This window comes from Microcaecilia unicolor, chromosome 1, assembly GCF_901765095.1.
Source record: "Microcaecilia unicolor chromosome 1, aMicUni1.1, whole genome shotgun sequence".
Classification (NCBI taxonomy): Eukaryota; Metazoa; Chordata; class Amphibia; order Gymnophiona; family Siphonopidae; genus Microcaecilia; species Microcaecilia unicolor.
The window spans coordinates 525,486,911-525,502,211 of NC_044031.1; the positions used below are offsets into that span (position 1 = coordinate 525,486,911).

General features: G+C 41.8%; 1 protein-coding gene across 1 annotated transcript in view; it reads right to left on the minus strand.

The window, feature by feature from the left end:
* TPD52 (tumor protein D52) overlaps positions 1–14,788 on the minus strand; it is a 171,599-nt gene extending 156,811 nt beyond the window's left edge. Inside the window, exon 1 of the mRNA XM_030215874.1 lies at positions 14,611–14,788. Within this exon, the coding sequence (XP_030071734.1) occupies positions 14,611–14,632 (22 nt within the window). The 5' untranslated portion in view covers positions 14,633–14,788. The remainder of the gene's footprint in view (positions 1–14,610) is intronic.
* Positions 14,789–15,301: the final 513 nt, after the last annotated feature.

The following is a 15,301-nucleotide window of genomic DNA, read 5'->3' on the forward strand; positions in this document are numbered from 1 at the left end:
TAGAGAGCAATCTTTTGCCTCTCTATATGTGGTCATGTGCTACCAGGAAATTCTCAGTATAGTCGATATCAAAGCTCCATCCACAGGAATCACCAAACAGAGAATTACACCCACGAAGGGACACTCCGCCACCCAACCACCGCTGACGCGGGGGGAACTGGCATGTCCTGCTACCGCAACCGCAGGAGGAGCTGGCTTAACCCATCACTGCCAAAGCGAGAGGGAAACAAAGCTACCCTACTACCGCATGAAGCAGGAGGGAGCACTGGCATAATTTAGTTATGAATCCAACCACCGTCGAAACTGGGGGAAAGAAGCAGCAGCTCACTGTAACACAAAGTCGTTCCAACTCCAGGGAAATCCAAGTGGAAGAACTTGAACTCGAAGTCCTCCTGAACAGGAACTGAAGTCTAAACTTGAAACTGAAATATAACTGAACTAGAACAAACAATACAGATATCTGGGAGGGACTATGGATTGATCTGCTAAAGAAAATTATCAGGTATGATACATAATTTTACCTTCCATATCATCAAGCAGATCAGTCCATAGACTGGTGGGATGTACCCAAGCAGTACTCACCCAGGGCGGGACATGGAAATCCCAGAACACAACACTGAAGCTCCAAACTGGGCCTCGGCCTGTGCTGCCACGTCCAAGCAATAATGCCGTGAGAAGGTATGAGCCGACACCCAAGTCGCCGATCTGCAAATCTCCTCCAAGGAAACGGACCTGGCCTCTTCCCCCATATCTGACAGGGGAGCAGGAGCAGCGTTTTGCAGTTGAAAGGCCTGATGCAGCAACAAAATAAACTCGGGAGAGAAACCCCCCTGTTTGTGCACCTCTGCAACCTGGGCCACAGCCCTAGAGGAACTCTCAACCTCCACTCCATAGAGCGGGGGAGAGGCACGCTGCGCATCCAAGATGGCGTCCGGCGCATCACTCCGTGAAGGAGCCGCGCGGGAAGCATGGCACTTAAACTGCGCCATCTTCTTACCGCCGCCCAACTCAAAGGTGGCCATACCAGAGGCCGTCTGAGCTGCATGGGCGGCCGACGTCGGAAGGGCGGATATCGAGGGATGGGTGCCTAAGGCGGGAAAGGCCGCCGACGCCCCAGTGGAGGAAAAATCAGCTAAATCAGCAAAGTCCGGAAGGGCGCCCAAAAAGGGCTTCTCTGCCTCCGATCCCCGCGCCTCCCCACTAGCTGCACGATCACGATCCGTGGAACGCTTTTTCGCGCCCTTACCGGCCGACGCCAAGATCCACGAGGGAAACGTTCGGGGGAACCCCCTGCCCGCTAGGAAAAGATAAAATTACCTGCTTCTTGCTCCGAGCTGCAACAAATTGTGTCCCAGTGAGCAGCTGCAGTAAAATCTTTTCTGCTTCAAGATTATGTTGTTTTGTGTTTTTTATTTTAACAGAGCCAGCGGGAGGGGGTAGAAAAGGAGGGACCTGACACCACCAGGTTTGCACTTGCTCACGAAGAGCCCTCAACCCCAGGTACTCAACAAAGCCTAAGTAAATAGGCGTAGAGACCAAGCCAGAGCTGCTGCGTGTGACCACACACCTGCTAGATAAAGAGAATACTGAGGATTTCCTAGTAGCACATGACCACATATAGAGAGGCAAAAGATTGCTCTCTATCTCCACCTGCTGGTAGATGGACAGAACCCACCAGTCTATAGATTGATCTGCTTGATGATATGGAATGGAATTTAAAAATGCATGGGATAAACACAAAGGTATCCTTTATGAAAAGAACAGAACCAAACAAACTTAGCAGTAATTAGATGGCAATTCCAGCAATTAGGAAGCAAAGCCAGTGCCGGGCAGACTTCCACGGTCTGTGCCCTGAAAATGGCAAGGACAAACCAAGATCACTTGATACCTTATTGCTATGAGTTTTAACTTGTTGGGCAGACTGGATGGATAGCACAGGTCTAACTACCATCATCTATTATATAACTAGTCACTGTTTATCTTGTTGGGCAGACTGGATGGATAGCACAGATCTACTGTCATCTACTATGTTATTAGTCACTGTTGGCAGTTTGTAACCAGACAATGTACTACTTAAAGAGGAAGAAACAATCCCAGGAGCTGTATGTCAACAGTCAAAGAAGCAGTAGTTGATAATGTAGAAAGACCAGAAAGAGAACGTTGACGGGTAATAATCTTAGCAGTAGGCGACATCAGATGCCTCGGTCTAGTGGAATTGGTTAAATTATGCAATATTTTGTATAGAGCAGCCTAGTGAGGGGCCTTCAAAATACATGATGAGAAGTAATTTCTCTTAGCTGTATGTATGGATTGCTTATATGTTTAAGCTAACTTCTTATACACCTAAAGCATACTGGAAGTTAATTTTTTCCCAGCCACAGACATTCTGCCTCTCCTAACTGATGCTTCAAGAGTAGCAGGGTCAAAGGTACTAATGTATCAAACATTAGATAAAACAAGAGTTCCATAAATGACATTTTTCTTTCAAAATGGCTTGTTGGAATTAGCTCTCTTCCAAAGAGTGCCCGAGAAGTTATCCTGAGTTAGTAAGTCCCTATATCATTCCAGACAAAATTGAATAGTTCATGCCTTGCTGTGCTCGAGCAAACAAAAGGTTATTAGCATGTGATCAGTCCAAGGAAGGAGCTGTGGAGACAGCACCATTAAATCTATAATACATTACTGCTTCCTCAGATACACAATTGAAATATGACCATTCTATGTGTTGGAAAAGTGATATAACCACCGATAATCAATTATAGAAAAACTAGTATTAAAATGTGCTAGAAGGTTATCCAACTGTACGCCTAAAATGACTGGGTTAGCAGACATTAAGCAGTGTGAACTAATCAATGGAAGCCCACATCAGTTGCATTCCACATATTTAACAAAAGGTGGAAAAAAAAGAGCAAAATAACAGCCAGCATGGTTAAAAGGTGAAGTGAAAGAGACAGAGCAAAAAGAACACCCTGAAAAAAGATCCAAATAAATAAGAAGCAACATAAGCACTCAAGCTAAATACAAAGCACTGATAAAGAAGACTAAAAGAGAATATGAAGAAAAACCTGCCACAGAGAAACATCAGAAGCAGAAAGCCTGTGAGGGAATCTGTATATATCATAAAGGAGCAAAAGGGGTACTCGGGGAGGACAAGGCCATAGCAAAGAGAGACATTGAATAAATTCTTTGCTTCGGTCTTTACAGAAGATGATGTAAGAGATCTAACTGAATCAGAAGTGGTTTCCAAGGGTGGCAATGCAGAAGAACTGAAAAATCTCAGTGAACTTGAGAGACATACTGAGCCAAATCGACAAGTTAAAGAGTGATAAATTATCTGGACACCAGGGTACTAAAAACTCAAATATGAAATTGCTATGATTTGTTGTTAGTGATCTGTAATCTGTCGTTAAAATAGTTTGTACTACCTGATGACTGGATGGTGGCCAATGTAACACCAGTTTTTAAAAAGGGTTCCAGGGGTGATCCAGGAAATTATAGACCAGGAAGCCCAATGTCAGTGCCAGGCAAAATAGTGGAAACTATTATAAAGAATAAAATTACGGCACACCTAGACAAACATAGTTTAATGGGTCAGCGTCAGCCTGGCTTCAAGTCTTGCCTCATCGGTTTGCTTCATTTCTTTGAACACATGAATAAAACACATGGATACAGGTGAGCCGGTTGATGTACTATATGTAAATGTGTTAAATAGCACCGGTCCCAGTACATATACTTGCAGCACTCCACTAGTCACTCTCCTCCATTGAGAAAAATGGCCATTTAACCCTACCCTATGTTTTCTGTCCAATAACCAATTCCTAATCCATGGAATAACATTGCCTCCCATCCCATGACTTTTTAATTTTCTCAGGAGTCTCTCATGAGGAACTTTGTCAAAAGCTTTCTTAAAATCTAGATACATTACATTAACTGGCTCGCCTTTATTCGTGTGTTTATTCATGCCTTCAAAGAAATGAAGCAAACTGGCAAGGGCATGACTTACCTTTAATCAATACCGACTCTGTCCCATTAAACCATGTTTGTCTATGTGTTCAATAATTTTATTTTTTATTATAGTTTCCATTATTTTGTCCGGCACCGAAGTCAGGCTTACCAGTCTAATTTCCCAGATCACCCCTGGAACCTTTTTAAAAAATTGAATTTAATGAAATTGAACTAAAATGTATAAAAATATTTACATATTTCATAAATTAAAGATTATTTTTGTGATTCAATAAGGTAAACTTGCCTTACTGAATGGTTTAGCATTGATTGCCTTTTAGGAGTTATAATTTTGATTCTGTTCCACAGAGCATATTATCAAGATATTACAAAATAATTTGTGAATATACTCCCTAAATATTTGCTCTGCTCTGAAACAGGAAACTTGTTAATGATTCCTCTTCCAACAGCAGCATGCTTTGAGTTCAGGCAACGTTCAACCATCTGGAAAGGTCCTCTGTGCAACTTAAGTCTTGAACCTAATTGAAAAAAAGTTCCATTCAGATCTAAATACTTTTTTAAAGACCTATTAATTAATGCTAATGCTATATAAGATTTATTGGTTTAACTGTCCATACAGTACTGGATAAAGGCTACAGGTCTGATGCAGTGGGCTTTCTCTGTCTCTTTGAACCTTTCTTTTCATTCCCTTCTCTGTATAGTGTACTTTCATTTTCCTTTTTTTTTTGTGAACCACTCTGCTGGACTTGTCCAAAACAGGTTTGGTATATAAATAATTTCATTAAACATAATGTATATACATATGTTAGAAGGAAGCACACTTTCTCCTCAGGGGTTATCAATCCAGTCCTCCCGATGCACCTAGTCCTGAGATTAGTTTCTCAGAGAAAGTTCCAGAGGTAAATTTGGAGATGATTTGGCTGAAGCTGAATAAAATGGATGCAACAATACAAAAATCATCAGGTGAAGTACATGCTTTAAATGAAAAACTTGAAGAAGTAAAACAGCAGGTAAAGAATTAACAACAAAAGTAATAAATACACAGAAGGATGTTGAACTACTTCAAGAATTTAAAAATTTAGCTGTTAAGGATAATGCTGACTTACGTCGTAAAATTGAACAGATAGAAAATTATAATAGACGGTTGAACCTGCGTCTTTTAAATTTTTCTAAACTCTCAGGAAATTCCCTGTTGGAACTGTTTAAAAGATGTTTAAATGAAAATTAAAAATTCCACTTGAAGCTATTCTCCTATAAATAAAATATACTACATTGCAAATCCTGAGAGGAAAGAAGGGAAAACAAGAGATGTAGGAAATACAAATAATGACTTGGATAATATTTCAGCTTTATTAGAACAATCCTTGGACAACACCGCAGAAAGAACTACTTTCATTGTTTCTTTTGTATATGAGCAAGATCTAAATGCCATTATCAGACTTTACTTTAAGAATATTAACACCCTCTTTGGAGGGGAAAAATATGGATATATCCTGATGTTACAAAGCAAACCCAACAGAAAAGGAAACTTTTTTTAGCCATGAAGAAAAGGACATTGGAAGTATGGGGGGGTCCTTTTTTCTTGCATATCCATGTAAATGCATTGTAAAAATGGGTATGACAAAATGTGTTTTATTCACCAGATCAGCTAAAGTTGTTTCTAGATATGGAGACAACTGAAATAACATCTTTATTTCTAATGGGAGGAATGCAGCTTGTTTTGTTTAAAGTAATAATTATATGTATGTAAACTTCTCTATTCATTTCACCCCCCTCTCAACTTTGTGGTCTGAGAAAGCGTAATGTTTTTTTTTCCTGTATGTTGATGCAATTTTCATTTAGTAATTTCCTGGCTGTATTTCTCTAACAAGTGTGAGGATGCTATAATGCCGTTGTATCGCTCCATGGTGTGACCGCACCTTGAGTACTGTGTTCAATTCTGGTCACCACATCTCAAGAAAGATATAGTAGAATTGGAAAAGGTGCAGGGAAGGGCGACTAAAATGATAGCGGGGATGGGACGAATTCCCTATGAAGAAAGACTAAGGAGGCTAGGGCTTTTCAGTTTGGAGAAGAGACAGCTGAGGGGAGACATGATAGAGGTATATAAAATATTGAGTAGAGTGGAACAGGTGGATGTGAAGCGTCTGTTCACGCTTTCCAAAAATACTAGGACTAGGGGGCATGCAATGAAACTACAGTGTAGTAAATTTAAAACAAATTGGAGAAAATGTTTCTTCACCCAACGCGTAATTCAATTCTGGAATTCGTTGCCTGAGAACGTGGTGAAGGCGGTTAGCTTAGCAGAGTTTAAAAAGGGGCTAGACGGTTTCCTAAAGGATAAGTCCATAAACCACTACTAAATGGACTTGGGAAAAATCCACAATTCCAGGAATAATATGTATAGAATGTTTGTACGTTTGGGAAGCTCGCCAGGTGCCCTTGGCCTGGATTGGCTGCTGTCGTGGACAGGATGCTGGGCTCGATGGACCTTTGGTCTTTTTCCAGCACCTCCAACGTTCTGAAGCCGAAAAAATGAAGTCTTCAAGCCTTGAAGCATTCCTGCAACATTCCGGAACTACGTGTCGTCCATTGAGGAGATGGAGCCTTACAGAGCGCACAAATGCTTCAAGGCTTGAAGGCTTCACTTTCTCACACACACACACTCACTCTCTGTCTCACATACACTCTCTCTCACACACAGACTCACACACACACTCTGTCTCTCACACACTCTCTCTCTCTGACACACACACACAAACTGTCTGTCTCTCTCACTCATTCTCTCTCACACACACACTCTCTCTCTCGCAAACATCCATACTCCGAGGAAAGGGGGGAATGGAACACGCTGGGGAGGGAGGGAGGAAAGGAGGGAGGGGGTCATGGAACTCGGAGCCCTACACACACACTCACAGTCTCTCACATACACTCTATCCCTCTCTCACACACTCACTCTCAACACACATACACTTTCACACACTCTCTCTGACACAAACACTCGCACACTCACTCTGTCTGTCTGTCTCTCACTCATTCTCTCTCACTCACACACACATTCTCTCTCTCTCTCAAACATACACACTTCGAGGAAAACCTTGCTAGCGCCCGTTTCATTTGTGTCAGAACCCCAAGTACACTTACTCTGCAGGTCCACAGAGGCCTCTCTGATCACCCCTACATCCCATCTGATTGTTCTACAAGCTGCTCCTCCATTGCTCTTCCACTCTGCCTTGCAGTACCATATGGCTGGAATGGCTTTTTTGAAGTGGGCATCCTGCTCTTTCGCTAGTCATATTGGAGTCTTATTTAAAAACCCACCTGATAAGCCAATGCAATAAAGTGCACTAAGCTTCGCACACTGGTTAGTTCTGCTTTAGTGCACAATGTAAAATGTTCTGTGCACAAGCAATATGCAAAGCCACATGCTGCCATTATGACACAGATTGTTTAAATCCCTTGGAAATTAAAATATTAGGTTTTTCGGTACAGATGAACATAAGAGTAGCCATACTGAGTCAGACCAATGGTCCATCTAGCCCAGTATCTTGTTTTCCAAACAGTGGCCAAGCCAGGTCACAAGTACCTGGCAGAAACTCAAATCGTGGAAACACTCTAAACTACAAATCCCAGGGCAAGCAGTTGCTTCCCATGTCTGTCTCAATAGCAGACTATGGACTTTTCCTCCAGGAATTTGCCAAACCATTTTTAAACCCAGATGTGCTAACCACTGTTACCACATCCTCTGGCAAATAATTCCAGAGCTTAAGTATTTGTTAAGTGAAAAAATATTTCCTTCTATTTGTTTTTAAAGTATTTCCATGTAACTTCCTTGAGTGTACCCTAGTCTTTGTAGTTTTGGAACGAGTAAAAAAATCACTCAGGATTTTGTAGACCAGAAAAGTGAAAAGAAGAGCCAAAGGCTGAGCCCAGGATTTTAAATCCAAGTCCTGAGGAGGACTTCTGTAGTCAATGCTAGTGAGGATTTTGTTTCTTCTCTTTATCAGCGAGCATACAGGACTGTGACAGAACAGTGTGTTTTAAACCTGCCTTTAACTCGAAGTGCATTTCTCTACTTTGGCCAGCAGGTGGTGCATGTTTTATGTTAAAGCTGTTATAGAAAAGTACATGCCTTCTTTTAGTTTCACTTAGTGAAGAAGTTAATCTGCAGTACTGTGAGCAGTATACTTTTATAACTTCTTGACTGGGCTCTGATTGGCTTGGGGTTTGAAATTACCCAGCAGTTTTAGCACAGGAGAAAAGAGAGAGAGCTCTTTGCTGAAGCCCTATAAAACCAAACCAAACCAAAAACACATTTATATTTGATAACTGAACAACTATATATGTCCTGATCTCCCAAGGTACTTTCTAGGAAGTATGCAAATGTTTAGTTAGTGTTATAATTGATCCATATTTCAGTTACCTGTTATTTGCTAACTGCATTATTCTTTTCCACTGTTTGATTTTTTAAAAGACAATAAACAATATTTAGTTTATTGCCTCTATCTGGATAAAGAATCCTGGTGGTTTGTGTATTAGGTCTGTGAGTGCTTTCTGGGAACTGTGGGACCACTGGGAGTGTGGTTCCAGTAACCTAGAAATCACTGGGGATAATATGAGAGTAGAAGACTCACCCAGAGGCAGTTGCGACCCAGTCGGTAGGAGGAGGGTGCTAGTGTAGAGCACAAGCAGCAGGTGCAGAAGACCTGAGCTGTGTTGGAGATAGACCCTCTAAGTGGCCGCAGGGTAACCCCAAGTGGGTGGGCAAGGCGTTTCATGACAGACCTTGTCCTTTTTTTCACACAAGGTCCCTTAATGTTTTCTAGCTTCCTTGAATAGAAGCTGAGGAGGGAGGTATGCTGGTACAAAAGAATGTTGGACTGTTGACAAAATTGGTAACTTGCAAAAACTGTGTCGGCACTTTGACTTGCAGAGGTATACATCCGCACATGTACTGGAATGCTATTCTGTGTATAAATAACAGTATGGCAAAACTGTATGCACAGAATAGCATTCCGTAAAACAAAACAGCAAAGATGATTTAAAAATTGGACGACGCTCCAGATAAAAATAACTGTTTATTGAAGGATGAACAAGACTCAACACAGCTGTGTTTCAGCCTATGAGGCCTGCATCAGGAGTCTCTTGTGTTCAATAAATACATTCACTTGAAATATTCATCTTCAGTTTGTCTGAATAGGAGCTGCTGTGTCTTGTGCGCCAAGATAAGATAAAGCTATGTCAGCAATGAAATCTCAAGGGTGAGCTCGTGATTAAAAAGCATTGGTCACTTTTTAAGTCATCTTCACTGTTTTGTTTTACGCTATATACTTTTGGAGACTAGTTTCTTCTGTTTCACATTGATCAGAACAGCATTCCACCACATGCGCAGATATATGCACATACGAGTCAAAGAAGCAACACAAGTTTCTCGTTCATCAAAAGATAGCTGCAGCCAGCACAAACCCATGTGCACATTCTCTCACATTAGTACACACAAGACTAGTTGCATTTGATTTGTTTAATGCATCAGGGAGCAATTTTTTTCTTTTACAAGTGTATTAGAAAACACTAAACAGAATTTAGCACACAGCCCTAATACATGGTTTTCTGCATCAGCCCTTGTAATTACTTTTAACCCCCAAATCCTTGCCTATGTGATCTGGGCCCTCATGTGGAACACTTTATTGTACCCACTTGATTACTAGAAAATGATGGCTTGTTCATGTCTGACTATAGATTATATGCTCCATGCCACTGATTCTACATTGATTAAATATGGCTAATTGCAATATAGAAATGCAGGAGTAAAACCAGAGTTCAGTCCCTGGGTCAGGTTTCCCACTTCTTAGCCAATGCTAAGAATGCTGTGAAGCTTTCAACACAAAACTTCATAAAGATGGTCAGCATCTTCTCCTTCTAAGTGAAGTATTTAACTTTTTTTTTGTTTCTGACAGGCTTTTTGTTGTTGTTGGGTTTAACTAATAGTGTATTTAAGCCCCAGGCAAAAAGTCTTACCATGGACCCCTATCTATTCCTCCTAATCCTCTCCCCCTACCATCTTCACCTCTCCAAAAGTAGCAGAAAAAGCTGCAGAGTCTAACTTTAGGCATGACAGCAGTAATAGTTTATGACTGAGCATGGAGATTACATAAACATATGCTTCCAATAGAGTTGGCAAGTTACCCAATTAAAGGAGGGAGATTTTAAGCCAGTCCTGGATTTCTACAACCATATCCTAGTGCATTATGGTGTCTGTAGCACTTATTTCAACAGGCAGATTCAGGCAGTGCAAACACAAAAAACAGGATTGGATACCTTGCACAACTTCCCTGATTCTCAGCCCAGTACTCCAGAGCTGCCAAGTCATTTTCACCATCCACTGCCTCTGGCAGAAACCAGAGATGCCAAGGATACACTGCCCCAAAAAGTGAAACCTATTGGCAATGTGTCTGAAGTATAAATTTACAAAGTTTTACCTGTGAAAAAAGCTTCATAAATGGAAGAAGTGAAAAAAAATGGTAAGTAGCTTTCTTTAGTGCTTCTGAAAGGATGTAGAGAGTGGAGTCAGTATTAAGTCAGTTTTCACAAGAACTGACCCAAATTACTCAGCTAATTAATTCCCCAGTCTGTAGCCTAGTGGTTAGTGCAGCAGACTTTGATCCTGGGGAACTGGGTTCGATTCCCACTGCAGCACCTTGTGACTGTGGGCAAGTCACTTAACCCTCCATTGCCCCAGGTACAAAATAAGTACCTGTATATATGTAAACTGCTTTGAATGTAGTTGCAAAATACCACAGAAAGGCGGTATATCCCTTTCCTTTTATTTAATATATGCACAGGTATATTTCTATTGGACTTCTCCACTGCAGCCCAAATTTTCAAAAGGAAACTACAGGGGACTGTTTCTCTGGTGGGGACAAACACACACATGCATTGACTCTCACTCTTCAGTTACACATATTCATGGACATTCTTTTTTCTGATAGACAGACATACACAGGCATAGGTGTGCACTTTTTAGACATTCTCTCTCGTCTGGTGTTGAGCATATGAGCAACAGACAACAACAGCTCATTCTTCAGAGTCCCAACCATCATCACAAAGTTCTTACACAGTAGAAGCCATCAGGAAAAGCAACAAACCCCTCATGCTTTCCCCTATTCATTTAAGGTCCTGCTGCCTTTTCAACAACCCCTCCCTCCCCCCCTCCCCCACACCCAGGACACTCACTGGTAACACAGGATCGCTCTCCAAATCCCCTGCAGGGCTCAGTCTCCTCCTTCCTGTGACTAAAGCAGTCTTCCCACTGGCTGCATCCTCTCACAATCTCTGTACTTCAGACAAGGAACTGAAGAGCTATATAATGCTTAACTCAGACAAATGTCCAGACACAGTCATCACCTTTTGCAAAAAAAGACTATTGAATCCTAAATGAGGCTAAAGTTGGCTATCCTAATCTCGAGTCCTGAGCACATCTCACAGTGCCATCCTAAACTTGTCAAACAAAACCCATGACAAGAGAGATAGCGCTATGTAAGCCACATTGAGCCTGCAAATAGGTGGGAAAATGTGGGGTACAAATGTAACAAATAAATATATATTCAGTCATCCAATGTAAATAACCAATCCATTTATCAATCTCGAAATGAACATCAGACCTGACTGAATAATAAAACTTACCGTATTTTTCGGACTATAAGACGCACTTTTTCCCCCCCAAATTTGGGAGGAAAATGGGGGGTGCGTCTTGTAGTCTGAAGGTAGATTTGGCTGGCTGGCTGGCAGGCCTGCCGCCCACCCTCCGAGTTCGGGATCACCCTCCCCCCGGCCCTGTCACCACTTCTCCCTACTCACGTCACGCGATCTTCCCTGGTGGTCTAGTGACGTCGGGGCAGGAAAGAGCCCCTTCTTTCCTGCCCAGCGCGCTGCTCTCCATCCTCCTGTATGCAGCCTGACGGTCTCAGCGAGATTCAAAATGGCCGCCGAGAATTGACGTCTCGGCAGCCATTTTGAATCTCACCAAGACCGTCAGGCTGCATACAGGAGGATGGAGAGCAGCGCGCTGGGCAGGAAAGAGGGGGCTCTTTCCTGCCCCAACATCACTAGACCACCAGGGAAGATCGCGTGACGTGAGTAGGGAGAAGTGGTGACAGGGCCGGGGGGAGGACGATCCCGAACTCGGAGGGAGGGATTCAGACAAGATGCACCGGAGCACCTAGGTTTTAGAGGAGGGAAAAAGGAAAATTTTTTTTTCCTATTTCCCTCCTCTAAAACCTAGGTGCGTCTTATGGTCCGGTGCGTCTTACAGTCCGAAAAATACAGTAATAGCTCCTATGGTTGCTCATTGTCTTGAACAGAAACACGATTTTACTCATAACTTGGTTTGTTATTGACCACGTCCATATGATTTATCAGGGTGATAGGGTCGCCCTTCTAACATTAAGGGAACGGTACTAGATTTTTGAGCTTCAATCAGTGGCAACTCAAGGGTTCAATGATTTCAATGGTCTACCATCGTCTAAAAAGTTGCTAGTTTAAAAAGCTTGTTGATAGATAACATCATGATGTTGATTACGCTCATGTGTGCCTTTATCATGTCTCTGTAAGAATGGGATACGTTTGCCACATCTGCTGAACGACACTGGATTGATTGGCTGGTGGACTCTGGGCACACTGTTATTGGTGTCTGTGGAATTATTCTTGCCCCTGAAGGATTCTTCAAAACGGAGTGCTCTGTAGTACACATTTGATGCCTAGAAAGTTTTATTACTGTTGTCATTCAATAACAGATTAACATTCAGTGCTTATTATTTTGCTTTATATCATTGGATATTAGTGGCCTTTCTGCTTTTTTACTGAGACAAAGAGACTCACATTGTTGAAAAAGAGAAATTCACATTGGTGGGTATAGACATTTATAATACACACACAAAAAAATTATTTTCACCAATGATGTATATGAGAATTGATGGAAAGTCGTTAAACGGTTGATTTCAAAATTGAGCTCCCAAGTCTACAAAGTGAGTTGGTATCCTGAAGTGCCAGGGTAACCTGAAAACTCCCTATCAATATATTCACTGTCTTATTTTGTCTCTTATAATTTAGTGGTTGATAAAAGGATGTTTTACCCTAAACTTCTGAACATAAGGCACGTCCCTAGTTTGCCTGTCTTAATCCTGCCCTGTTCATAAGGTTTGCTGCCAAAAGAAAAACTTTACAGATCCATCCATAGAGTGCACATTAAAGCAAAAGTATCAATAACTTTTAAAATCCAAGCAGCCTGATGAGCAAAAGATTATTAAGTACATCCTGTTTCACATTGACATATACTTCATTCCTGATGTAATATGTCAAATTATAATATTTCTTTTAGATAATTTTGCCTGCATGAATTTAAGGAAATCAAGGTGCTTTGCTGATTCTATCTAGAAACTAATGCAGCAACCATCTTACAAGATAGGTGTTAAAATATAAATGCAGTACAAACATCTGATAACTTTAAAAAAAACAGTAAACATTGTAATAATAAACAGCACCTATACAAAAGTCCCCCCAAAAATTAACATATAAAGTTATAAATTAGGTTTCAAAAAAGGGAAGCAGTAATATTTAAATAAACCATACATACATTTTTTTTTTTACTTTTCGAAAGCTGTATAGATCACCAGCAACCATGTAGGAAATGCAATCTTGGTTTTTGCATATTTGTTCGACTTTCCTCCAGCAAAGCAATGATTTGATGTTTCTCTTATATATACACTATCTGCTACCACATTTGCTTATTTCCGATCTGACGAAGAAGGGAAAGCTAATCAATTAATGTATTAAGTTATGTCCAATAAAAAAGGTATCATCTTATTTTCTTTTCTATGTTTTATTTTGTTTGATTTCTATTGATAACCTCCAGGAAAAAAAAAAAAACAAATGAAGCCTTCCTCCGGTGTCAAATGCTTACCTTATTTTGGAAAAGAAGCCAATCCATAGGCCGTCTGATCTCACCTAAATGAGACACGTCTGTTGTTTATCCCCCTGCCAGCAACTCACTCACGTTCATAACGCCCCCTTTCAAAAAGAGGAACTACCAGCCCACATGAGAGCTGCACAACCCGGGATTTCCTCAAACTCCAAAACACTGTGTAACAATGAGAAACTATGTAAGGGGGATGGGGTGCAGTAGAGAAGAAAATGAAACAAACAATCAAAGAGAAACATTTGCACGCGTTCACCTCGTTTGTCACCCCAGTTACTCATTTATTTACACTAAAAGAAGGAAATCAGATAAAGAAAACACACGCCTGTTCTCCCACAAAATCAGAGCTTATTTCCACTTCCCTGAGGACCTGTCAAAGAAAACTCATTATTCCCACCTGACACGCCACAACCTGCAAATACCCTCATCCTACAGGCTGGGGAAAAGAAAACAAAACGTCACTCTCACCGTCTAAAAATCAAACACCCCACCCCAGCTGAAAGGCGCGCGCACACACGCTTACTACAACCCAGACAGCACAGGCCAGGGGGTCACACCCCCCCCCCCTAGAGAGCAATGAAAACAAGTCACACATACTGCAACCCGAACACAACGACTACCATAGGACGTCAGACACACTACGAGCTATATATCTCGAGCAAAAAGATCCTCACCTTGCTCACTACTGGTGTCCATGGTCGTGCCTATTTCCAAACCCCTGACACCGCAGCTCCCGTATGGCGCTAACAGTTATTCCAAAGACACACTGTGCCACAGCCGCGCGCTGCTCCGTCAGTCTCTCAGCCTCCACCGGCACCGACCCAACTGCTGCGGCAGCGGCAGCGGCACCGCCCCTACCTCCTGCGTGACGCCATTTCGTCACGCCTCCGCCTCGACGTGAATGCAACGGTTTCAAGTGACGTCATCCACAGCCATAGCAGCCGGCGGCTGATGGTGTTTGGGCAAGGTGTGGCGGATTTTAGGGCGGAAGGGATTGTACAGCCAAAATAAGGTCTTCAGCGACCATAACAATCAAAAAGTTATAAGTATTCTTATTGTGCCTCATGAGTTGATTTTTGATGGTAATGATTTTTGGTTGGTTTTTTTTGTTTGTTTGTTACTTTCTTTTCATTCTATGGTTTCTATTTAGGAAAACAATAGCAGTGGTGAAAGACAGACCTGACGTTTTGGGTGGGCCCATGGGTCCATTCGCAGTGCAGCTCGTTGTGATTCTGGGCAAGTCACTTAACCCTCCATTGCCCCAAGTATAAAATATATACCAGTATATATGTAAACTGCTTTGATGTAACCACAGAAAGACGGTACATCAAATTCTTCCCCTTTAACATGGGTAGGTATTGGGCT